Source organism: Labrus bergylta, chromosome 4, assembly GCF_963930695.1.
Source record: "Labrus bergylta chromosome 4, fLabBer1.1, whole genome shotgun sequence".
Lineage (NCBI taxonomy): Eukaryota > Metazoa > Chordata > Actinopteri > Labriformes > Labridae > Labrus > Labrus bergylta.
In genome coordinates, this window is record NC_089198.1 from 6,818,200 (window position 1) to 6,843,231 (window position 25,032).

A 25,032-nucleotide genomic window follows, 5' to 3' on the forward strand; every position below is an offset into this window, starting at 1 on the left:
TTGCCTAGAAGTCCAACGTGCTAACCATTGTGCCGCAGAGCCATTTATGCCTGTGCTCATTTAGTGACGACGTAGCCAATTAGCGAGTTAGAAAATAGCAGAAGTTGGTCACTTGGATCCAAAAGACTTGTGAACCTCAAACATCCATTGAATCAAATGCAAGATGGGTCCCCAATGAAGTATGGCCCCAATTAGTGTTCAAGACTTGTGACCCTCAAAGATCTATAGAATCAAAAGCAAGATGGGTCATCAACCAAGGATGGTTGCAAAGGGCACCTGAATAGGCCTGCTTATGATGAAGATTAATACATTTCTTTGATGCATTTTCATTTAGCAACTCCTTCATAAATAGCAACTCTGGTGGGACTCGAACCCACAACCTTTGAATCACTTCTCTTGTGGTTTTGCCTAGAAGTCCAACGCGCTATCCATTGCGCCACAGAGCCATTTATGCCAGTGCTCATTCAGGGACGATGTAGCCAATTAGCGAGTTAGAAAATAGCAGAAGTTGGTCACTTGGATCCAAAAGACTTGTGAACCTCAAACATCCATTGAATCAAATGCAAGATGGGTCCCCAATGAAGTACGGCCCCAATTAGTGTTCAAGACTTGTGACCCTCAAAGATCTATAGAATCAAAAGCAAGATGGGTCATCAACCAAGGAAGGTTGCAAAGGGAACCTGAATAAGCCTGCTTATGATGAATTTGATGCATTTTCATTTAGCAACTCCTTCATAAATAGCAACTCTGGTGGGACTTGAACCCACAACCTTTGAATCACTTCTCTAGTGGTTTTGCCTAGAAGTCCAACGCGCTATCCATTGTGCCACAGAGCCATTTATGCCAGTGCTCATTTAGTGACGATGTAGCCACTTAGCAAGTCAGAGACTAGCACAAGTTGGTCATTTGAATCCAAAAGACTTGTGAACCTCAAAGATCCATTGAATCAAAAGCAAGATGGTTCATCAACCAAGGATTGTTGCAAAGGGAACCTGAATAGGCCTGCTTATGATGAAGTTTAATACATTTCTTTGATGCATTTTCATTTAGCAACTCCTTCATAAATAGCAACTCTGGTGGGACTCGAACCCACAACCTTTGAATCACTTCTCTAGTGGTTTTGCCTAGAAGTCCAACGCGCTATCCATTGCGCCACAGAGCCATTTATGCAAGTGCTCATTCAGGGACGATGTAGCCAATTAGCGAGTTAGAAAATAGCAGAAGTTGGTCACTTGGATCCAAAAGACTTGTGAACCTCAAACATCCATTGAATCAAATGCAAGATGGGTCCCCAATGAAGTACGGCCCCAATTAGTGTTCAAGACTTGTGACCCTCAAAGATCTATAGAATCAAAAGCAAGATGGGTCATCAACCAAGGATGGTTGCAAAGGGCACCTGAATAGGCCTGCTTATGATGAAGATTAATACATTTCTTTGATGCATTTTCATTTAGCAACTCCTTCATAAATAGCAACTCTGGTGGGACTCGAACCCACAACCTTTGAATCACTTCTCTTGTGGTTTTGCCTAGAAGTCCAACGCGCTATCCATTGCGCCACAGAGCCATTTATGCCAGTGCTCATTCAGGGACGACGTAGCCAATTAGCGAGTTAGAAAATAGCAGAAGTTGGTCACTTGGATCCAAAAGACTTGTGAACCTCAAACATCCATTGAATCAAATGCAAGATGGGCCCTCAATGAAGTACGGCCCCAATTAGTGTTAAAGACTTGTGACCCTCAAAGATCTATAGAATCAAAAGCAAGATGGGTCATCAACCAAGGATGGTTGCAAAGGGAACCTGAATAAGCCTGCTTATGATGAATTTGATGCATTTTCATTTAGCAACTCCTTCATAAATAGCAACTCTGGTGGGACTTGAACCCACAACCTTTGAATCACTTCTCTACTGGTTTTGCCTAGAAGTCCAATGCGCTATCCATTGTGCCACAGAGACATTTATGTCAGTGCTCATTCAGTGACGATGTAGCCACTTAGCAAGTCAGAGACTAGCACAAGTTGGTCATTTGAATCCAAAAGACCTGTGAACCTCAAACATCCATTGAATCAAATGCAAGATGGGTCCCCAATGAAGTACGGCCCCAATTAGTGTTCAAGACTTGTGACCCTCAAAGATCTATAGAATCAAAAGCAAGATGGGTCATCAACCAAGGATGGTTGCAAAGGGCACCTGAATAGGCCTGCTTATGATGAAGATTAATACATTTCCATTTAGCAACTCCTTCATAAATAGCAACTCTGGTGGGACTCAAACCCACAACCTTTGAATCACTTCTCTTGTGGTTTTGCCTAGAAGTCCAATGCGCTATACATTGCGCCACAGAGCCATTTATGCCAGTGTTCATTCAGGGACGACGTAGCCAATTAGTGAGTTAGAAAATAGCAGAAGTTGGTCACTTGGATCCAAAAGACTTGTGAACCTCAAACATCCATTGAATCAAATGCAAGATGGGTCCCCAATGAAGTACGGCCCCAATTAGTGTTCAAGACTTGTGACCCTCAAAGATCTATAGAATCAAAAGCAAGATGGGTCATCAACCAAGGATGGTTGCAAAGGGAACCTGAATAAGCCTGCTTATGATGAATTTGATGCATTTTCATTTAGCAACTCCTTCATAAATAGCAACTCTGGTGGGACTTGAACCCACAACCTTTGAATCACTTCTCTAGTGGTTTTGCCTAGAAGTCCAACGCGCTATCCATTGCGCCACAGAGCCATTTATGCCAGTGCTCATTCAGGGACGACGTAGCCAATTAGCGAGTTAGAAAATAGCAGAAGTTGGTCACTTGGATCCAAAAGACTTGTGAACCGCAACTCTGGTGGGACTTGAACCCACAACCTTTGAATCACTTCTCTAGTGGTTTTGCCTAGAAGTCCATCGCGCTATCCATTGTGCCACAGAGCCATTTATACCAGTGCTCATTTAGTGACGATGTAGCCACTTAGCAAGTCAGAGACTAGCACAAGTTGGTCACTTGGATCCAAAAGACTTGTGAACCTCAAACATCCATTGAATCAAGTGCAAGATGGGTCCCCAATGAAGTACGGCCCCAATTAGTGTTCAAGACTTGTGACCCTCAAAGATCTATAGAATCAAAAGCAAGATGGGTGATCAACCAAGGATGGTTGCAAAGGGAACCTGTATAGGCCTGCTTATGATGAAATTTAATACATTTCTTTGATGCATTTTCATTTAGCAACTCCTTCATAAATACTGACTGTGGTGGGATTTAAACCAACAACCTTTGAATCACTTCTCTAGTGGTTTTGCCTAGAAGTCCAACGTGCTATCCATTGTGCCACAGTGCCATTTATGTCAGTGCTCATTCAGTGACGATGTAGCCACTTAGCAAGTCAGAGACTAGCACAAGTTGGTCATTTGAATCCAAAAGACTTGTGAACCTCAAAGATCTATAGAATCAAAAGCAAGATGGGTGATCAACCAAGGATGGTTGCAAAGGGAACCTGTATAGGCCTGCTTATGATGAAATTTAATACATTTCTTTGATGCATTTTCATTTAGCAACTCCTCCATAAATAGCAACTCTGGTGGGACTCAAACCCACAACCTTTGAATCACTTCTCTACTGGTTTTGCCTAGAAGTTCAATGCATTATCCATTGCACCATAGAGCCTTTTACGCCAGCGGTCATTCAGTGACGATGTAGCCAATTAGCGAGTTAGAAAATAGCAGAAGTTGGTCATTTGGATCCAAAAGACTTGTGAACCTCAAACATCTATTGAATCAAAAGCAAGATGGGTCATCAACCAAGGACGGTCCCAAAGAGCAGCTAAAAAGGACTGCTTATGATGAAGTTTAATACATTTTGTTGATCCATTTTCATTTAGCAACTCTTTCATGAATAGCAACTGGAACCCACGACCTTTGAATCACTTTGATTTTGAGTCCCCAATGAAGTACGACCCCAATTAGCAGCTGCGTTCAGTTACATAATCAGATGTGCTTACTGCCCAACCTATTTATTTTGTTTTTTTAAATTCGAGTTAATTTGAACGCATTCAAATTGATATTCATCTAACTGCAAGAAAAATAAAACTCAAACTGACAACCTTTGAATCACCTCAGAGTGTGTAACAAGAATTCCAATGAGCCATCATTCACACTCTAGAGCCATCATCTGCCAAACAAGGACTCACATTAGCACTAAAACTATCAAACATATTTTTTTATTCATTTTTACGGAATCGTACTTTCTCAGTTTTCTTGACATGTGAGTGTTTGTTATCATCCAGAGCCGCTCTCGAGGTTCCAGGTTGAACATTATCATAGTTGCTGAGGGAGCCATTGACAGACAAGGACAACCCATTACCTCTGGTTTTGTGAAGGATGTGAGTAGAGCTCAGTTTAAGACTGAAGCAAAGGAGAAGCCACGAGCTGGACCAAATGGTGGATATCCATGTTATTTATTTTTGTGTAGGTACTTGCCACATTATAACAAACGTTTTCTATTATACGTTTTCGAACCAGTTGGTGTCAATCAAACTGTGAGAATTTGTCTAAGAAGGGGACAGATTGAGACTGAAGGCAGCAACCTCACTTTTTCTGGGCATAGTTCAAAGGTACTCTGGGAAATGTTGGAAATTACCATCTAAAGTTAATGTAAATAAGGCAATTTAAAATAATTTCATCAAAAGATGATAAAACGTACATTATCACAGTGGATTAGTGTCAGTTTAATTATTATTTTAAAGGCACTCAAGAGCAGTCATCGAGATTTGCATTTACAAGATGTTTATGTATTTATTTATTTTTTAGCAGGGTTAAAGACACATGCCAACTCACCCAGTGTTGTCTTAAATACCTGCCTGTCAAAGAGTGGGCTTTTGGATGCAGTACCGCTGACTGACAGATGGTGGCAGTAATCAGAGTTAATGATTTATTACTAAACTATAAAAGGAAAGGCAGAAGATCATTTTATTATCATTATTATTTTTTTTTTTGAAGAAGGGATTCGTTCAACACATTAGTACGGCTTCAAGGATACATGTAGGTAAGAAAGACTTTATGCTAGGCCTTTCTGCTCAACATCCATCCTTTCAGATTTATTTGTAATATTCTGCTCTCAACGATTCCTCGTTAATATTTAATATATGTGCATGTTGTTTTAAGTAAAATCTTCAGTTGCCCTTCAGTTTCCTTGGAATGCCAGTTTGACTAATTGAAAACCAATTGGCCGTTCAAACTTTTGATATGAAGCTCATCACAAAATGTGGCAAGTGCCTGCAGGAGAAATCCATAAACTAAGTTAGAAAACGGTTCGGGTGATCTTTAGACATAGGAGGGTTTATCTGAGATAATAACCACCATGACTGGTTCCAGCTTTTGGCGATGCAAAACGTTTTCTGTCATGTTTTTAAACTGCCTCTGCTTCTGTGTATCCCTCCCTCTATAGAACCGAGCCGATAAGAAAAGGCTGAACATTATTATTGTAGCCGAAGGTGCCATAGATAGCCACAACAAGGCGATCACTCCTGATTATATCAAGGATGTAAGTATGGAGATGTGTGGTCATCTCATGGATCCATGAACCCTCTTCTGAAGCACGGGTGTTTTCATTTCACTTCCACAGTTGGATTTTTCTTTTGCTTTACTTCAGCATGAGAGCACACATGGCAACATTTTATGGTCTTTGTGTCAACACGGCTACACCTTTTTAATTTTTGTTTTTGAATATCTTCACTCCCTTGTATTTCTTGATTCCATATTCCCACCCCATGCTCACTGTGCACCCTTATTTTTCTGCAGATACTTCACGTATGCATGCGTATTATCAGCACTCGCTCACATGACAGGGAATGTTTTGCACGTTTTCTCCTTTGTTCTTTATTTTGTGATTGTAACTTGCGTGTCTTATCTTTGGATTGTTTTATTTCAAGATGCCATAAAACTAAAAGAGTGACTCTAATATAAATGCTCTGTTTGATAACTTAGTTGCTTTTTTTCAAACTTAAGCATATTTAACTGGTTGTACCAATTAGTTTTCTTTCTGTGTAATATTTGTGAAGTCACCCAGAAAGTATTGTAGATTTTCCAGGACAGTCCTGTTCTTATATGTATTCTGCATTTAGCGCATTATCCTCACTTTATGAAATCTTCCCACCCCGCTCTCGCTCCAAATCCAGCTGGTAGTTCGCTGTTTGGGTTTTGACACCAGGGTCACCATCTTGGGACATGTGCAGAGAGGAGGGACCCCCTCTGCCTTTGACAGGATCCTGGTAAGTCATTAAATCTTTAAAAACTTAAAATGAAAACATTTCAAGTGTGAAATTCTCTCCAGCTATGTGTTGATAAGGGGTAAGTTTGAATCGCAAACATGGTGACTTACAGAGTCTGCATGCATCCCAGAGCTCAGATCTGACCTTTAAATGACTTCTGATCTCTGCAGGCCAGCCGTATGGGCGTGGAGGCGGTGCTGGCGCTGTTGGAGGCCTCTGCCAACACTCCAGCCTGCGTCGTGTCTCTTGTTGGAAACCAGGCTGTTCGACTTCCACTTATGGAGTGTGTTCAGATGGTAAGAGAGTGTGTGTGTGCACGTCAGAGAGACAGACGTCACGCAGACACAAAGCATGCACTGGGAGTACATAGAGTTGGCTGAATCCCCATACATATAGACCTTTACCTTTTCCTAACAACAAACAGATTCTGATTATTATTATTCACACCTCCAACCCCTCTCCACTCACGTTCTGCAATTGCCTGTGTCCTGCATTGTTGTGTTAGCATGCTAATGTTAGCACACTTTGGCTACTGTAACTCATAGCTTCATATTGCACATAAATTGACACAGAATGACAGAGATCTAAAAACACTTACCTGCCATCCAAATAATCAGTGAGTATGTTCTTCTTCTTTCCTCTAGTCCTTCACTAAAACAGCTTTTATACACAAGGTCATCCCGTCCATGTAAACACGGCTCTGACAACAACACAGCCAGCAGTACTTACGCTTCCCACTCATTGTAGACAGTCGTGACTCAGAGACACTTTTACATATATTGATTTCTGCTTAATTATGTCGCATTCTGTCTTTAATCTTTTGTTTTTAAATGTGCCGTAAAAATATGCAATAACTGCTCAAATGTTATGTATGTGACAATTGCATCTTCAAAAAGTGCCTCAGTCAAAGTTACCAGGTTGCTGAATGTACAAAGTTTTGTAGTTCTCAATGTAGAGTAATCTTGTAATCAGTATCCCTAATGTGGAAATCTGTTATGTAATTTGAGTCTGGGATACAAAACGAGTGTAGGCGACTAGATTTTCATATTTTGTAATCTTGTTTTCTGCATGTTGCTTTAAAGAAAACAAGTTGAAAAGTCCCTGGGATTTTTTGGGTCAAGGCTCTTTCAGTTTTGTAAAATCCCTCCCTGATGTATTTGTTTAATTCAGGACAAGAGGAAGTTATGTTAGATGCATTTCTCTACAAATTAGATTCACACTAGGAGATGGTTCGTAAATAATATTGATTTCTACAGATTTATTATCATCATAGCTGCTCTAATGTGATTTAAATTTCTCACAACATGAATCAGGCGGTCAACATCAAATCCAGAGAGACAGAAATGCATCATAGCTACAGAGCAGAGTAACTTTCTGCTACTTACAGCTGAGTCAGTCTGAAGTGATTGGATATTCACACCTCGCTATGACAGCACAGATGTTTGAAGTGCGAGATGACAGATCTTGTCAATCAACTCTAATTAGCACGTAGAATAAACACAGCCTTTAGCGACTGTCACATCAGAGAAAGAGAGGACTCAAAAGATTCTTACATGATTACTGAAGATGTTTTTTTTATGTTTTTGTTATCAGACCCAAGAGGTGCAGAAGGCCATGGATGAGAAGAAGTTTGAGGAGGCGGTGAGACTGCGTGGCAGGTATTTCTTTTGGCATCGACTACTTTGATATGATCAGACGTTTGACGTGTGTTTGTTTCTAAGATTCCAAAAGCAATGAAGAAGAACCCAAAAAAATAAGCAGAAATGGCGCTAATAGAGAGCAAGCAGCAGTCATTTCATCACACAAACTGCACAAAAACTTCATTTTCCATCTGTTTTATCACAGTTCCTGTATGATGTATAAGATTTATTTATTACACAGCTACCAGATTGAGTTTGCCCTCCCTCTGTTTGGCACTTTGTTCTGTTTTCACAGTGTTTGCATTGAAGCTAAAAGCTTTCTTAGCTGCAGCAACAAAGCCGACATCCACTGCAAATGTTCTACTTGGATGAATTTATTTTTCCACGTCTCTTATCTGCAGGAGCTTTGAAAACAATCTGAGCACCTACAGACTCCTCTCCTACAGGAAAGCCGACTCTGAACTTCCAAATGTGAGTACCATCATCCTGAGTCATGATAAAAATTAAATAAACGACAATACAAATGATTGTGGATTAAATGTTCAGAGTTGTAATATCTTCTACTGTATCTTTCCAGCAGCGGCTCTGAGAGTTTTTTTTATGGTAGCAAAAGGTACTTCCTGGTCAGGTGGCTTGTGGGTGCTGCAGTCTTTTTGTGACACTAACAGAGTCTGTTTTTCTGTGACTGTCTCTGTCCTGAGGGGGAGGAGGAGGTGGAGGAGGCGGGGGATGAAGAGCAGGTGGATGCATGTTATGTATGAGCTTCACAGAGCAGCCCAGCTTTACTAGTTTAGATTTTCTAGTAGACCATCCTTTACATTTTCTCAAATAAATAGCAGTCCAAATAATGACTATTTTTTAATTTGCTCTGTATCAATTTTAGATCTTAACTTCTATAGTTTAAAAATATTTTAGAGGTTTTCAGATGACAAGTATGTTTCCCTGGTAACACGATGCCACAAAATGACATCGCCAGCGCTAATTATCCGTCGCTCTGTCTGTCGTCGCTTATTTCTTCATTGCTCTACTTTTAAGTAGAAATGTAGAAATGCAAAAAGTAGCTTTAGTGCTGCAAGCTGAAGATAGACGACCAAAGTGTCTGCTTTGATTTGCTTCAAATGATGGTGAACTTTTTTCCCCCTTTCAGCCTGTGGGGAATCTTTGCTGCTTCATAACTCAAACTGGGAAAGGTTCCATGCTCACTGGAGCATTTTTAAAGGAGTAGTATGTAACTCTGACACCTAGTGTTTAAAATGGGTACTGCAGTCCAAATTCAAAACATTGCAGACAGCTGTCTCCCCCCCTCCTCTCTAGAGTGGATGTTCACTCAGGTCACCATGTGGTGGACACTGAAGCTTCAGTGTTTATCCAGCTCTGAATGGGTCTGTAAACCTTTCTGTGTTCTAACCTCTCTCCATTTTTCAAAAGCATCTCCAATATTGATCCTAGTTTGAGCACGTTTCTGCTCGTGGAGCTTATTAGAAACATGCAGAGGCTTTTTAGGTCGGGTACAATCACTTCTATCTGAACCACTTCTCTTGACCGCTTCCATCGCTGCAACACCTGTTGACCTGATAACTGCTCTCATATTTGACAAACAGAGGGGCGTCCAAAACGGCCGTGTGGGGGCCTTAAAACCAGCAGAGAGAATCACTCCCATGATTTCCTGCCAACCTGGACTTCATCTTATTGTTTTGATTGAGAGCCCCCTGGTGGCGGAATTTACATACTGTGCGTTTAAATATTACTGGAAAGAATGGCAAGAGTCAGCGTTAAAGACCCCATCTGTAACTCCTACATGTACAATACCAAAAAGGTGAACCAAACTTTGGGCCGTTATTGAAAGTTTGTGGATATTTTCAATGTATCGTGTGAGCGAGTAGCTGCTGCTTCACTGTGTCTTCCAGCGGCATGTGGCTCCTTGCATGCAAGGAAATCTTTGCCTGCTGCTCTGAGGCAAAGACCTGGCTGGCTGCTCGTAGTTAATGAGACATAGATGGTATAATCAGGCAGTGAAGACCAAAAAACAACTCTCCTGTTGGCATGATTTACACTTTTTTTTTCTTTTTTAATTGGCAACAAAGTTCTGTGTCTATAAAAGTAACAAGAAGATTCTTGTCCAATATTAATACATCTCTGCCTCCCAGAGTGTCTGATATACCATCTTCTTGAAACCACTCATCGCTCGAGCTGCGATGGTGGATTGAATGTAAGACTCATACTTGAGGTGTGAGGATATTTTAAGAGATGATGAAACAGCTTGTGGGTGTATAAAGGTATGGTCTTACTGGATTCTACTTTCTATGCTTTGTGTCGAGTGTAATCCTGATCGTACCTCGTGTGTGACAGCTGCTCGTCTTCCTCCACAGAGCTCCTTTAATGTCGCCGTGTTGAACGTCGGCGCCCCAGCAGCGGGCATGAACGCCGCTGTGCGCTCTGCCGTCAGGGTGGGAATCACTGAAGGCCACAAAATGTTTGCGGTCAGCGACGGCTTCGAGGGATTCTACAAGGGACAGGTAGGAGGGGAACTGATGCATACATCTACAGTATGTACTGAATGCATGATTGACTTTAGAAATGCACAAAACCTGAGTCTTCTCCTGAATCAGATTGAATGGCATATCCACCGTGATCAAGATAGTTTTTAGTGGACTCAGTGCAGTTTTTGGAGGGCTCGTCACCAGCATATTTAGTAACTGACCCTACATCTTTATCACAGCAAGCCATGCAGATAGGTTTTTATAACGCCTGGACACACAAACCCAGTGTCATCACCTGCAAAACAAACAGTGTGGACACTTTTCCTGAAATCAATCTGGCATGCCTGCAGTCTGAACAAAAAGCAGATACGTATTTTAGACAGACAAAAGCAGTAAATCCTTCAAGTTTAAAGCTGCACAAGAGAACATATTTAATTTTCTTCTTAACTTTTAACATGTATAACTATCAGATTTGTTCAGGATTAATTTTTTGTGACTCAACTATTGTCAAACAATCAATCAATTGCATGAATTTTTACAATATTTGGGCTTTTGCAACAAATTACAACACCTTTACATACATTAACATTTCAATGATAAAATCTGTAAAAAGAAAAAACAGTCTGCACAGTTTTGATCTTTGGATTTGTGAGACGGCAGGTGAAAGATACATTTATTCCAACTAAATAAACAGACATGCTGAGTCCAGTGCAGCTCCCGCTTCTTGCTTTAGTCAAGTGTGTGCACAATCGAATTCACCTGAACGTGACTTGCTGATGAGTAAACATACAGTTTCTTGAAACGTGATAGGTCAGGTCTTTTCCTCAATCTGCACGTCACTGTGACTTTTTATAACATGTCTGAACATGTGACTTAACTCCTGCATTCCTCAGTGATCCAGGAACAAGATCCACTCTCAGGGCATGAATGGAAGTATAAATGTATAACTGCCAGCGCTCATTATTAAAAGTAAACAATCAGAGTTGGGACATTCCTTAGAGGTCATGGTGACTAGTCCAACCTACAGCGGGGAGCAGGAAGTGGCCGTGCAGTCATCCTCTCTCTCTGCTGCATGCTTACAGTGATAAGACTTAAGTGTGTCCAGATAAACAGTGCTGCAGGATTTACTGAAAGCCAATTACTCCACTCTGGAAGCAGCCATGTTTACACACACACACACACACACACACACACACACACACACACACACTCTTTGTCTTGGCCATACCCTTTGGATTGCATTTACACTTTTCTGCAATCACACACACACATTTTTATCTGTGCAGGGAGCAGCTGTGAGCCGATGAAAGCGATAAAAACTGTTGTCTTTGTGAGGGATTAAACACAAAGAAGGACGCTGTCCTTAAGAGCTGCTGGTTTAATATAGCTACACGAGAACACCAACAGAACTATAACAAGCATGATTAGTCTTTAAGCTTAAGATGATAGGACACCGAACCCGAGCCCCATACACACATAGGTCTGTTGATCTGTGAGTTGTTTCCCAAAAATCAACAAAAACAAGACAATGAGGGTTTCTAAATGTTCACACAAAAAGGAATGAAAATGAAAATGTATGGACATCTCTCTCTGTTTTCTTTTTAAACTCAGATTAAGGAGATCAAATGGGGAGATGTCGGTGGATGGACCGGCCAAGGAGGCTCCCTGCTGGGGACCAAAAGGTATGTAGGGATCCAGGGCTGGTTAAAAATATCGATTTCAAAATCGATTCAGGGAAATCCTGAGATTGATTTTTTTTTCCTGTTGTAATGACACCCCTCTCCACTGGGGGCACTGTGGGTGCTTTGAATTCAGGTCAGGCACGATTGTTACCGTTAATGAGAACTACCAAATGAAGTCAAATGAAGAGTATGTTTTCAATAACTAGAGTAAGAAATCCACAAATAAAATACCATGCTATGCACTTGTGTATAAATACATACTGTATAACTCTGCTTGTTAATAAATCATCAACAAAAGAGAGGAGCCAATTTAGGGTTAAATTAACCATGAATCAATTATAATTATTTTTTTAACTTTCTTTCATGTCTTCTTGAGATCTCTTGTGGTAACAGAAAACAAAAACAAACTTCACAGGAGTTCAGTTACATGTTGTCCCATTATTCTCTCTTTCTACCAGAACTCTTCCAGGGAAACATCTGGAAAAGATAGCAGAGCAAATTAGGATCCATAACATCAACGCCCTGCTCGTCATCGGAGGATTTGAGGTACGTTACTCTGCCCTATTTATTTAACGATCTTAACTTGAACTAGATCACATAAATGATACGTGTTGTCAGTTAGAAAGAAAGATAAGCTTGATAAACACATTTTGCTTGTATATGTTCTTCTTCTTCATAGATATTTTTGTTGTTTCTAAAGCTAATTATAATCGTAAATGTTCAACATTAAGTCTTGTTATATCTGCGATCCATCATTATCAAGCACTTTGTCATTTTCACATTTCATATTCACCAAGTTCTCCTTCAGTACATTTCAAACATGCCTTCACATCTGATTAACTGTATTTGTGTATTTATCAAAAACAAGACACATTGAAATGCTGTAGGCTCTCTCCTTGTCTGTCCAGATATTGTTTCACTCCATGGCCGAGCTGCAAAGCCAAACTGTGTGCTGGTTTTTAAAAAAAAGTAAAAAGATGAGATTATGTTCAGTGAAATAGCCTCGACCGAACTACGTTAAGTAATACAGTAAACTAGATATTCAAGACAATGTCCTGTAAAAGTGTAATAAAAGGAATCAAAAGAAGTTTTAAAAAAATAAAACAGTCAGAATTAATTTAAAGGAGCAGTATGTAACTCTGACCCTAGTGTTTAAAATGGGTACTGCAGTCCAAATTTAAAACATTGTAGAGAGCTGTCCCCCCCCCTCCTCTCTAGAGCTGATGCTCACACAGGTCACCATGTGGTGGACACTGAAGCTTCAGTGTTTATCCAGCTCTGCATGGGTCTGTAAACCTTTCTGTGTTCTAACCTCTCTCCATTTTTCAAAAGCATCTCCAATATTGATCCTAGTTTGAGCACGTTTCTGCTCGTGGAGCTTATTAGAAACATGCAGAGGCTTTTTAGGTCGGGTACAATCACTTCTATCTGAACCACTTCTCTTGACCTCTTCCATCGCTGCAACACCTGTTGACCTGATAACTGCTCTCATATCTGACAAACCGAGGGGTGTCCAAAACGGCCGTGTGGGGGGGTGCCTTAAAAGCGTCTACCTTCTCTGATCCAGACAAATCCAGAGCATTCAGGAGCAGAATCTAAAGTTAGAAGGAGGACATACTGGCTGCTGCATTGTTGTCAGAGAAGCCAGCACTTCAACATAGCATGTTTCCTTAATGTCTGATCATAGAGTAAGATACCTTTATCAGTTACCTCAGGAGATATCTTACATGTTGGACCTTTAAATAAATTGCGATTCAAATCAAACGAGATCTAGAATCACCACATTACAGTGATTTTGACTTTGTCAGCTTGGCCAGAGTATGAACAGAGTATGTCCCCCCTCCTTCCCCGTCTGTTTATCATGTGTGTGTGTGGAGCTATAACATCTACTTCCTGTACTGTAAGTGTCTGTTACTATCCGTCATGATCGGTCTGGCTCTCTCCTCTTGGCTTCTCCGCAACGTACATTCCTCTCACGCCTCCTCCATTGTCCCTCACACACGCCATCGAAGTGTCTGATCTTCATTCTGCGTTAAACTCTTAAAAATCCATACATCAGCAACATTACCCTCCCACCTCAAGGCCCCTCCCACCTCAAGGCCCCTCCCACCTCAAGGCCCCTCCCACATAAAGGCCCCTCCCACATAAAGGTCCCTCCCACCTCAAGGCCCCTCCCACATCAAGGCCCCTCTCACCTCAAGGCCCCTCCCACATCAAGGTCCCTCCCACATCAAGGCCCCTCCCACCTCAAGGTCCCTCCCACCTCAAGGCCCCTCCCACATCAAGGCCCCTCCCACTTCAAGGCCCCGCCCCCATGTTTCCCAAGAAAATCAAATCAGCTTTAAAACATCGAGCTGTAAAGACGTCATCTGCAAGACAACATGCAGAAATGTGTCTAAAAACATTTTGTCATGATTAGCAATACGCTTTATGAAGATTTACAAACTGTAGATTTATGAAAGTGACCGTATTAGGAACAATGGAGGGAAACCCATTTCCTGTCTCCATCCTGACAGTAACTTCCTGTTGAACAGATGTTTTTCTGAGGTTGAAAATCAAACTTAGTTGTAAGGACAAGTGTCATGGACGTCTTTGCAATCAGACTAATTTATGCATCCAGTGGAGTCGCCCCCTGCTGGCCATAAGAAAGACGGACACAGAGGTGAAGTCCTTCCTTACATTCATTCTATTTTAAAGTTCCATATCCCTCCCGCCATCATTAACCCTAAAAACACGTTAGGCCTCCCTCTCTTTCCTCCCACACCTCATCCCTCCTTTTGTCTGCACCTCCTCAACAACAACAAACCAATAAGTCGCTGGCTCTCACCGCTGCAGGCCTACGTGGGATTACTGGAACTCTCTTCGGCGCGGGACAAATATAGCGAGCTCTGCGTGCCCATGGTCATGGTCCCCGCCACCGTCTCCAACAATATACCCGGTTCAGACCTCAGCATTGGCTCAGACACCGCTCTGAACGCCATTACTGATGTAAGTGTGTGGCCTCGGGTAGAGAGAGAGTGTTCAGACATGAGACACACATGGGGCAGAGATCGGGGCTTCGCTGACGGGCAGCTCGCATCCCTCACATTAACCATCAGACGAGGGGAGTCAAGAATGATAACAAACAGCAGGTGTCATATGCTCACAAAACAAGATTTATCTCTTAAGTTTAAAGGTAAAAAACATAAACTTTTAAAATTAGAAATACATTTGTGCCTGTTTCTTCAAACTTTATCTTTCAGTAAAACAGCCTGTTGATCGGGTTTGTAAAACGACTGTGATATGGGTCAGAAAGGGAGGGTAAGAGGGGCTATTTATGTACGAGTACATGCACTGATTTCTCTATTTTTATGTTTTAAATGGTTGGAAGAACAGTGACTGAATAAGAGGCTCTTTCATTGTTACATAACAGAAAAAAAAGTTCAAGAGCCGGTGCTGTGAAGTGTCAGCAGGCTGTAACATTTTCTGTGTAAACACAGACGGCTCGACTGTCAACAACCTAGAAGTAAGATTTCCATTGACCTCAATAGGCTTAACGTCTTTCCTCCACACAAACAAAACCACATCAAGATGGTTGTAAATGTTAAAGCTACAGAAAAATACTTTTTTTTACTTTATTGCAGGCTGTTTTCCTACATTACAAGTTGTCATATTTCATCACAAATTTTGTTCATCCTGGCACATTTTTATATATATCTTTTTTTTAAACATACAAGAATACATACAACATGAAATAAAATATAAATAAATAAAAATCCAAAGAAAAGGCATGAAGACAAAAAAGATAATTAAATTAAGAAAAATAATACTAATACAGAAAAAGACTTAATCTTATTCTTCTGAGCTGGATGTTGCAGCTACAGATCGTATCAGCACAGGTGCGCTCACACACACACACGCTGCATCAGGACACCTGTAGCTCAGAACCCTTGTTTATGGTTGTTGTTGTTGTTGGAAGGCGAGCTGGTCAGCGGAGGTCCCAGGTAAGTGTTTGGGGCATGCAGTGACGTGTTGTGGCATGTTTTTTTGGCACGTGGCCCTCTCTCTGTGTTTGTTTGGGAAACAGCACATGACTGGATGGCGGTCTGGTTCAATGCAACAGGGACTCTTCACCCGCTATACCTCCTCAACACAGCACAAGAAATCAGCACATTTGGAGGAAGTCTGCATGCTGTGCTTCTACATTGAAGTCATGTTAATGTTTTGAGTTTTTGGACAGCCCGTCTCTCTCCGCATGCCAGATTTTAAAAAAAGAAGATCCAAACTTTTCCTTTGTATCTTGTACAGAAAAGGGAACATGGCTCAGAGCCTCTGGAGTTTCAACCCCCGACCTTTATCTTGTCGCGTCAACACCGTTACATGTCGGACAGGGTGAACTCCCCCAAACCCTACCCCACTCCCCCCCACCCCCCCACCCCCACCATCCCATCTCCTCTCCGCCAATGGGAAGCCAAAGCCCCCGTCACCTGGAGAGAGCCAGCCAGCAGCACACACACTACAGATCACACACACACATACGTTTCAGAGCTGCATCTTCATAGCCTCAGTGAAATCAAAAGGACTCCTGACTTGTATCATTTAACCTCATGTCCCCCTTTACTAGAGGGGAATTTGGCACCTTTCAGAAAATTGTGCAGAGGGAGACTCAGACTGAGGGGTTTACGGCCCAGGGTGCATCTGCATTTAAAGGGGGGGGGGGTGCAGCTATAGTGAGTGGAAACAGCAAAGAAAAACAGTGTAGGTGTTGTGGGTCCCTCATGTGATCCCCCAGTGAACAGACAGATCACCTGCACCTGTCATGACCGTTAGATCATCTGAGTCTCTGTTTTCACCTGAGTGCAATGCGACCTTTTGCACTCCCAACAAGAGGAATAGGAAGAGACGAGGAAGGAGGGTGAGTGGAGGAGAGGAAGGGAAGATAAGGTGTGTTGAGTGCAGTAAGGGACTCAGCTTTGTCAGGTGATTGAAGTCCTGCTCCCAAACCTGAGATAATACATTCACTTCATAAAATGTTATACCTACACATTGATAAAGCTTGAGTCAGCGTGCACTCATTGTGTGATGACACCATTCCTAAATCACTTCAAATATTGTTTTCAGCTTTACAACATCGACTTGACTGATGTATTTTGCCTTTAAAGATAAATATGAATGGATTTTTATAGCAGCAAACACTTTACTATTTATGAAAAATGAATGCATAGTGCAGAAATTAAACACTGATTCTGCAGCATCCATTAAAACCAGAATCTAAGTTGCCAATTTAAATAAAGATACAAGCCATAGGAGCCACTGAGCACCATGAAGCCGCCGGATAAAAACACTCACACACACACACACACAAAGACACACTCACAGAGTCTCAGGTATGCAGTGTGCCCCCTGCTGCTCTAACATCATATTACGGCCCACACCATCAGGCCTTTGAGTCCCTGCTGCAGCTGTACGAGGCCCGGGCCGACTACGAGGAGTTTTGCATCCCGATGTGCATGCTGCCTGCCACCATTAGTAACAATGTGCCCGGCACCGACCTCAGTATCGGAGCGGACACATCGCTCAACGCCATCGTGGAGGTAAGGGGGGGTGTAACAACAGAAAAAAAACAACACAAGTAGAGGTGTAACGTGTGATGTCAGGGAGAAATCACCTCAGAGCTATAGAAAAATTAATTTGTAAATTCAGAGGCGAAGGGAAACGATTCTCCAGCCCTGAGGGGGAAGTTACGATGTGTGTGAGACAATTAAATATTAAAACACAGACTCGACGGGTCGTTGTTTGACCGCCGATGGTTCCTTCATAAAACACACACTCTGCCCTACTTATTATTTAGCAATGTGAAATATTACACCAATGTCAGAAATGTCAATGGAAAAAAGCTGTAGGAGAAAAGAGAACTACAATCTGTGAGTACACTCTTTCCTGCTGTCCTTAAAACACAGAAATACAAAGACCATGATGCACTTGCATGTCAGTGGCTGTTGATGATGTTGATGTTTGAATAATGCATAACTGTGACGTGTTTTTTACTCGAGGTCAGGATTAAAACGTTTTTTCTTTTGGCACTGTTCACACTAGGGCCCGACCGATATAAGATTTTGTAGTCCGATATCGATATTAGGGAGTGAAAAAATCTGACATATTTCCTGATTTCTTCATTAGATCTGTCTTTGATCTGTAGACTTAAAAAAAATATATACATATAAGAATTTATTGTGTTGATCCCTCAAATGCACTTATCAAACATTTGTGGAAAAGATATTTAATGAAGACAAGATGGTCACTCGACTGGAAAAAAAACTGTACATTTACATTCATAACCGTTTGACACCCTGGAGAGTGATGATGCTTGTTCTGATCCATATAGCGCCCTCTGCTGGTGAAAGAGAACTGCGAGTGTAACACAATAAATGTAAAATAAAATGCTATTTGACTGGTGAATACATTTTGTAATATCGACGCATATCTGCAATATAATTAGCCGATAGCGTTAGTCACTGGATTTGATATTATCGGCTGGTCGATTAATCGGTCGGGCTCTAGTTCACACCAGATGATTTAAAGTTTGCATACAGAGAAAAAAACAACAAGCAGCATAATGCAAACACTTTCAATACCATCAAGAAATGTGACAGTGAACTATCCTAATGTCTTTAACTATCACCTGAACAGACAGACACAGTGTGCACAGGTCAACTCAGAATATTACATATCAATGTGGAAGCCTCACCTTGATATGAAGGAAAGCATTTTAAGGGATGTATTGCACTTCTACACATACTAATATAGCCTTTTGTGGGAATATTTAATAGAGGACACACAACAAAAACAAAAGCTAAAACTAGCCACGGTTTCTATCTTTTCTTGCATCAGTAAAAATGCTGATTCAGCTTTGTTAAACTAAACCTGAAGTTCAACCTTTACGAGCAGTTAGATCTTTATCATGTCATCGAGGAGAGTCGCTGTGTGTTACATTTAAACTCACTAAAAGCCCAAAATGAGACTTTTCATACACAGCGGATGTTTTAATTAAAGTAGTTGACCTGAGTTAACCTGTGCACCGCTGATGCTCAGAGTATCTGGTCAGACTCGTCTCTTTAAAAGGTAACTATGGCTGCACGTGTGGTCTTTTGTTATTCACAGAAGTCGAGCTGCAGATGATCGTTGCCGTCAAATAACGTTACACATTAAGATTTCGCACAGCCATAAATCAAAGCAGCAGTTTGACACTTTACATGTCTAATTAGAATTCTCTTTTTAATAAAATAAACGAGACACGAGACGATCATTTCAGCTCTACTTGAGTGATTGTTTGCATCCTCCCTCTGATAAAAAAAAGAGAATCTACCATTCCTTGTGAATAACTAAATCTGTGTGTGTGTGAATGATTCAGACATGCGATCGCATCAAGCAGTCAGCCAGCGGCACCAAGCGCCGCGTCTTCATCATAGAGACCATGGGGGGTTACTGTGGGTACCTGGCCACTGTGGGCGGTCTGGCTGCAGGAGCCGACACCGTCTACATCTACGAGGAGCCGTTCGACATCCGGGACCTGCAGGTCAGAGGCGTTACTTTTTGATCGATTAAAGCCCCCATGAGGAGAGTTGAGCTGCTTGTGAAATAAAAAATAATGCCTCTTTATAACATAGAAAAGCAAACGTGATCTTCTGCAACAAGATTGAATTTTTTATCATTTTTTAACGACTCTAACAGGGTACGTGTCAAATGAGACAAACTACGGCTTGACTTCACATTTTCCTCAGAAAATATTCACATTGAGGGACTAATTTGAGTGTTTTTATTTTGAATATTACAAATATACAGGTGTAACAATTAATACTTTTAATGGCGATTAAACCCTGAATTTTACTTTTATTGTTCATGTTCAGAATTCCATAATTTTGCATTTCAAAACTGCTTTTGTAATGCTTTTATTTTGAAAAGTGTGTTCTTTCGCTGCCATTCTTCGGTAAAGGTAAAGGTGTAGTGTTTGTTGTTCTTTTTCATCACTGTAACTACAGCGAGATGCTGCAGAAGTACGCGATCAAAGCGATTGAGAAAAACAGTTTAAATATTGTTTTTTTTTAAATGGCAGAAAGAAAAAGAACTGATAGTAAATGTTTGGCTTTTTTTTACCCGCAATCATCTCTTTAAAAATGGTTTTGTAGACGGGTCTTAAATCTGGAAGTGGTAGGAGTCTTTTTCTCTGCAGTAATTATAATTTAAAGAATAAGAAATTGAAACAAACTCCACCACCAAGAGTTTCTAGGGACTAGAAACAGTAAATATGGCGCCCCCTGCTGGTGCATATTCCAACCTGCAATCCTCCTGCACTGAGACTTGAGGTGTGTGCTCTGAGGCTGGACCGGCTGCTCGAGCAGGTTGCATGCTGCAGATTGCTCCGGTTTGAACGTGAGGCTTTGCTCTGTGATTTCAGGGCAACGTGGAGCATCTGACGCAGAAGATGAAGACGTCCATCCAGAGAGGATTAGTGCTCAGGTGAGACTTTCTCTGCATTACATTAAACCTCACACACAGTTCATCACGTGTGTGTAGAAGTGAGGGAAGATACAACATCAGGAGGGTCAAAACATTTTACTTTTTAATCGATGTTTAATTAAAGGATGAATGTTCAAAGATTAAAACCTATTGATTGTAAGATATCTGTGTCAGCTGATCGCCCTCTCAGACTTCCCCCCGTGTCATCTGTTGTGGTTATTCTCGTCCACTGCACCTGCATCACGCCGCTGAAATCGGTCCCAGCAGGACGGACTTCTCTGAAAATAGGACAAACGTAGTTTTCTGGACGGTGTGTAGGTGACTTTGTGTGTCTGTGCTGAGGTTTGCACCCTGCATCGTTTTCATTATTACGAGACTCACTCAGGAGGTACAGTGGTGCATGGAAAGTGGACAGGAGACTGATGCTGTGGCTCAGTGGCACTTCAGCTCTTAAGGTGTGTTTGAGCACCAAAGTGCACTTTGCGTTGTGTCATTAAAGGGCAGTTCTGGTGTTTTTTCTTTTAACCAGGGTAATCTTTTTCTACAGATTCAGGGGTCAAAATGACTTCAAGTTGCACAAGCTAATCCCTCGACTGCGCTGCCTTTACCCCTTCACAAACTGACACACAGCGTCCACAATCACCATGACAACAGCAGGCATGAAAGAAACATTGGCAGGAAACATCTGCGGACGTCCGGCTGACAGAATATTTGTTAAGATGTAGCCGCTGGTTAGCTTGTGTTTATTGGGGATGCAGATTGTGTGTGACAGAGAGAGAGAGAGAGATGTGTTTTTGTTGGTGTGTGTATTTGAGCCGTGCGTACGAGATAATTGTGAATGATCCGTCCTGATTTAACTCGTACAGGTTGAGCTCTCAGGTCGTCCCCCGACAATCAGGTCGTAGTGTGTCAGCTCATAAATCGCGAGCCCTGGTCGTGCGTCTTAAACGATTCAGTCCCACAGCGTGAGCCGACATTCATCAACACATTTTATACAATCTTGATGTGTACACCGGGCTTTCCCGAAGACACATCCAAGTGCATCAACTCCAGGTGCTAATATATCGTTAATGTTCTTAGTCTAGACAACTTCAACTACACGTCTGCCTCTGCATTTTTAAAAAAATATATTTTTTAAGAGTGAGATACTTGATTTAAACCAGGAACAGCCCTTTTTAATTTCTCTCTTCAAAGCCAGCAGACTCCATTGTAAAGAACATCAGGTCAAATGCTGCTTGTATTGAGTTGTGTGTGTGTGTGTGTGTGTGTGTGTGTGTGTGTGTGTGTGTGTGTGTGTGTGTGTGTGTGTGTGTGTGTGTGTGTAAATGGAGTCTGGGAGCTTTGAGAAGACTAATGGATGTTTTGTAATAAAATAAAATGATCTTACATTGTCAGAAAGATGAATCTCATTAGAGAGGTTTTTGAATATCTGCCTGTTGAATGTCTGTCTCCTCTTCAACACAGTGGAGTTTAATGCGATTGTAATCGTTGGTGCTCCAAGCTTTTAATTAATTGGGAGATTTTCTCTTAGGTAAAGTTTTTTTTCTTGCAGTGAACCAACTTGTTTAACCGACCTGTTGTACTTTTTAATGCGACTGTTCCAGAAATGAGAACTGCAACGAGAACTTCACCACCGACTTCATCTACCAGCTGTACACGGAGGAGGGACGAGGAGTGTTTGACTGCAGGAAGAACATCCTGGGTCACATGCAGCAGGTCGGACGGACGCACACACACACACACACACACACACACACACACACACACACACACACACACACACACACACACACTTTATTCTGCAGCTACTTTTATCTTAAAAATGCAACATAGGAAAGTTTAAAAATATACACTCACTTTTTTTGAGGTTGAAAATAGTTTTGTGTGTCGTTTAAACATGCTTTTTGATGATGTTAAACATGATTACATACCTGTCTCTTGTATGTATATTTCGATCTTTGTGAGCTCTGTTCTTAATGTGCTGTTTCTCTCTTTTCACAGGGAGGAGCTCCTTCACCATTCGACAGAAACTTTGGCACTAAAGTTGCAGCTAAAGCCATCCAGTGGATCACGAGGACGCTCAAGGACTCTTACAAAGGAGGTAAAACAAAAAAGCTCAGTTTCTACTACTGATGAAAACATTATGTCCACTCCTGGTTTCTGATTCGCTGAGGCTGTTCTCTCGATGCAGGTCGAGTGTTTGCTAACTCGGAGGACACGGCCTGCCTGCTGGGGATGCGTCGCAGAGCTCTCGTCTTCCAGCCCGTCTCTCAGCTCAGGGACGAGACCGACTTTGTGTAAGACAAACTTTCTGCTTCAACTTTTTAGCAGCAAAAAGCTCCTCAGTGTTAAAAAAGTTTAAAAAATGACTTTCATTATTGAGATAACTAATTGCATCTTATTCTCCAGTTTTGCAGCAAAACCCTGTTTTAGGGTTTAGAAATTATGACCCTACAACTGTTTTGGAAAAAGATATATTTTTATGAATCCGGTCATGGTTTTATTTTTCTTAAAGGCTTTATATGTGATGTTTTGATCCAGCAGATGTCGCCCTTGAGCACCAGCATGAAACCAAAACAACTCGCGCTGCATTGTTGTGTTAGCATGCTAATGCTAGCGATCTTTATTATGCTGGTATCTTCACACTGCATGTAAATTTACCTGAAATGAGCGTGATCTAGAAACACAGTTAAGCAGTGAGTACAGTATGTTATTCTTCTTTTCTCTAGTCCCTCAATTAAACAACTTTTATACACGAGGGGAGGAGTCAGCCGGCCGTCCTGGCGATGTAAACAAACTGAAGATAGGACTCTGAAAACATCACAGACAGTGGGACTCGGGTGTTACACCCATTGTAGACAGTCATGACTCACAGAGTTATTTTCAGAGGATAGACTTGATTTATACATTTAAGTGTGAAAAATCACAAATAAAGACTTTAAAGGAATCTTCTCTTTTCGTTCCAATCTTGATGCTAAGCTAACTCTGGCCTACATTTTGCTGCATATCAACCCATGAACCTTTGCTCTGTATATTGATCATGATATCGTCTTCCTGGCCTTCAAGAAATCAACTGTACTTCCAATAAGAAGATAACCATTTCCACATTTTGTTACGTGAACTGTAAGGGAGCCTAGAGGGACATTTTTAGATTCATCCCTTTTTTAATAACTGGGGGATTGGGGTTCCTTTCACCAACCCAAATCTGGTCCTGTGATGGTTGGGTGAAATATGTTGTTTGGGTGTTTTGTTGTATGGGTTGTTCTGCTGACGAGTTGTTGTGGCATTTTGCTTGTAAGTCAAAGCATTTTGTAACCCCGTGTTTCCAAAGGTTCTAAATATAAATAAAGTTATTAACCCCCCCGTCCTTGCGTTTTGTCTCCTCAGGCACAGGATCCCTAAGGAGCAGTGGTGGCTGAAGCTCCGTCCTCTGATGAAAATCCTCGCCAAGTACAAGACGAGCTATGACGTGTCCGACTCCGGGCAGCTGGAACACGTGACCCGGGTCCGCCCCAAGGAGAGCAAGACCTCCGCGACCATCTGAACCCCCCCCCCCCCCCCCCCCCCCGCACTACCACCTGGAAGAAGAGAGCTTTACGACTCCCGACGAGAACACAGCTTCACAAAACGGGGACAGCTACTCACACAATGACTGATCGACCGCTGATTGACTGCAAATAAAAGTTAAAGGTAGATTTGAAGAGATTTTAAAGAGTGAGACTGTAGGGTGAAGAAGTCATGGCAACTGTTTGGAAGGGGATCTTTAGCTCTTTCTGTAGTTTCAACAAGCCAGCACAGCTCATGTAGTATTTTATAGATCCCTTATCAAAGATATTAGAGACTTCAACATATTAATCTAAGCACTCCTCGTGATGTAAGTATGCAAGTTTGAGTCCTGAAAACGTAGCTTTATCTCCATTTGTCTGACGCTAGCCGAGCAAACGTTTGCACTCGGTTGACGACGCATTTCAAGTCTAGCTCGTGTGATTTTAAATTATTTTCTACAGCACTTTGAGCCCCATCATTCATATATATATGTAATCCCCCTTAAAGCTGCTTATAAAGAGAGAGTATTAGCAGGGAGGAGAATCACATGCTGTCAGTCTAACACCTTTAAAAAACTAATTAAAAACGTCCACTATCCTGATTGTTATTTAACAAGCCGAGCTGGCAGTGTGTGTGTGTGTGTGTGTGTGTGTGTGTGTGTGTGTGTGTGTGTGTGTGTGTGTGTGTGTGTGTGTGTGTGTGTGTGTGTGTGTGTGTGTGTGTGTGTGTGTGTGTGTGTGTGTGTGTGTGTGTGTCCTTTCACCTGCTAACCATGCGTATATGAGTGTGTGTTGTTGTGGTGTTGCCTTTGTTGTTTCTATCCACTCTGGGCTTTCTGTGTGTGTGTGTGTGTGTGTGTGTGTGTGTGTGTGTGTGTGTGTGTGTGTGTGTGTGTGTGTGTGTGTGTGACATCTCTATAGTGGTGTTTGT

General features: G+C 41.6%; 1 protein-coding gene, 1 long non-coding RNA gene and 5 other non-coding genes across 10 annotated transcripts in view; 1 reads left to right on the forward strand and 6 right to left on the reverse strand.

Moving 5' to 3' along the window:
• LOC110002145 (ATP-dependent 6-phosphofructokinase, platelet type) overlaps nt 1-24,813 on the forward strand; it is a 66,625-nt gene extending 41,812 nt beyond the window's left edge. Inside the window, exons 8-22 of one of the 4 annotated variants that reach the window (XM_020657802.3) lie at nt 4,276-4,371; nt 6,166-6,258; nt 6,429-6,554; nt 7,852-7,916; nt 8,300-8,369; nt 10,268-10,414; nt 11,990-12,060; nt 12,519-12,606; nt 14,896-15,048; nt 19,451-19,615; nt 20,495-20,556; nt 22,161-22,272; nt 22,558-22,657; nt 22,748-22,853; nt 23,944-24,813. In XM_020657802.3, the coding sequence (XP_020513458.1) occupies nt 4,276-4,371; nt 6,166-6,258; nt 6,429-6,554; nt 7,852-7,916; nt 8,300-8,369; nt 10,268-10,414; nt 11,990-12,060; nt 12,519-12,606; nt 14,896-15,048; nt 19,451-19,615; nt 20,495-20,556; nt 22,161-22,272; nt 22,558-22,657; nt 22,748-22,853; nt 23,944-24,100 (1,611 nt within the window). In that variant the 3' untranslated portion in view covers nt 24,101-24,813. Of the gene's footprint in view, nt 1-4,275; nt 4,372-5,435; nt 5,532-6,165; nt 6,259-6,428; nt 6,555-7,851; nt 7,917-8,299; nt 8,370-10,267; nt 10,415-11,989; nt 12,061-12,518; nt 12,607-14,895; nt 15,049-17,480; nt 17,634-19,450; nt 19,616-20,494; nt 20,557-22,160; nt 22,273-22,557; nt 22,658-22,747; nt 22,854-23,943 lie in introns of all 4 variants that reach the window. The other 3 variants (XM_020657803.3, XM_020657801.3, XM_020657800.3) reach the window with 3 other exon arrangements.
• trnar-ucu (transfer RNA arginine (anticodon UCU)) lies at nt 353-446 on the reverse strand. The gene is made up of 2 exons: nt 410-446; nt 353-388 (listed from the first exon to the last, which is right to left on the reverse strand). It is a non-coding gene; the product is annotated as a tRNA-Arg (tRNA).
• Nucleotides 743-836, reverse strand: trnar-ucu (transfer RNA arginine (anticodon UCU)). Its single transcript has 2 exons — nt 800-836; nt 743-778 (listed from the first exon to the last, which is right to left on the reverse strand). It is a non-coding gene; the product is annotated as a tRNA-Arg (tRNA).
• trnar-ucu (transfer RNA arginine (anticodon UCU)) lies at nt 1,069-1,162 on the reverse strand. Its single transcript has 2 exons — nt 1,126-1,162; nt 1,069-1,104 (listed from the first exon to the last, which is right to left on the reverse strand). It is a non-coding gene; the product is annotated as a tRNA-Arg (tRNA).
• Nucleotides 1,473-1,566, reverse strand: trnar-ucu (transfer RNA arginine (anticodon UCU)). Its single transcript has 2 exons — nt 1,530-1,566; nt 1,473-1,508 (listed from the first exon to the last, which is right to left on the reverse strand). It is a non-coding gene; the product is annotated as a tRNA-Arg (tRNA).
• On the reverse strand, nt 2,644-2,737 carry trnar-ucu (transfer RNA arginine (anticodon UCU)). Its single transcript has 2 exons — nt 2,701-2,737; nt 2,644-2,679 (listed from the first exon to the last, which is right to left on the reverse strand). It is a non-coding gene; the product is annotated as a tRNA-Arg (tRNA).
• LOC136179003 (uncharacterized) overlaps nt 24,761-25,032 on the reverse strand; it is a 254,514-nt gene continuing 254,242 nt past the window's right edge. The window contains exon 2 of the long non-coding RNA XR_010666307.1: nt 24,761-24,908. This is a non-coding gene — a long non-coding RNA (uncharacterized lncRNA). The remainder of the gene's footprint in view (nt 24,909-25,032) is intronic.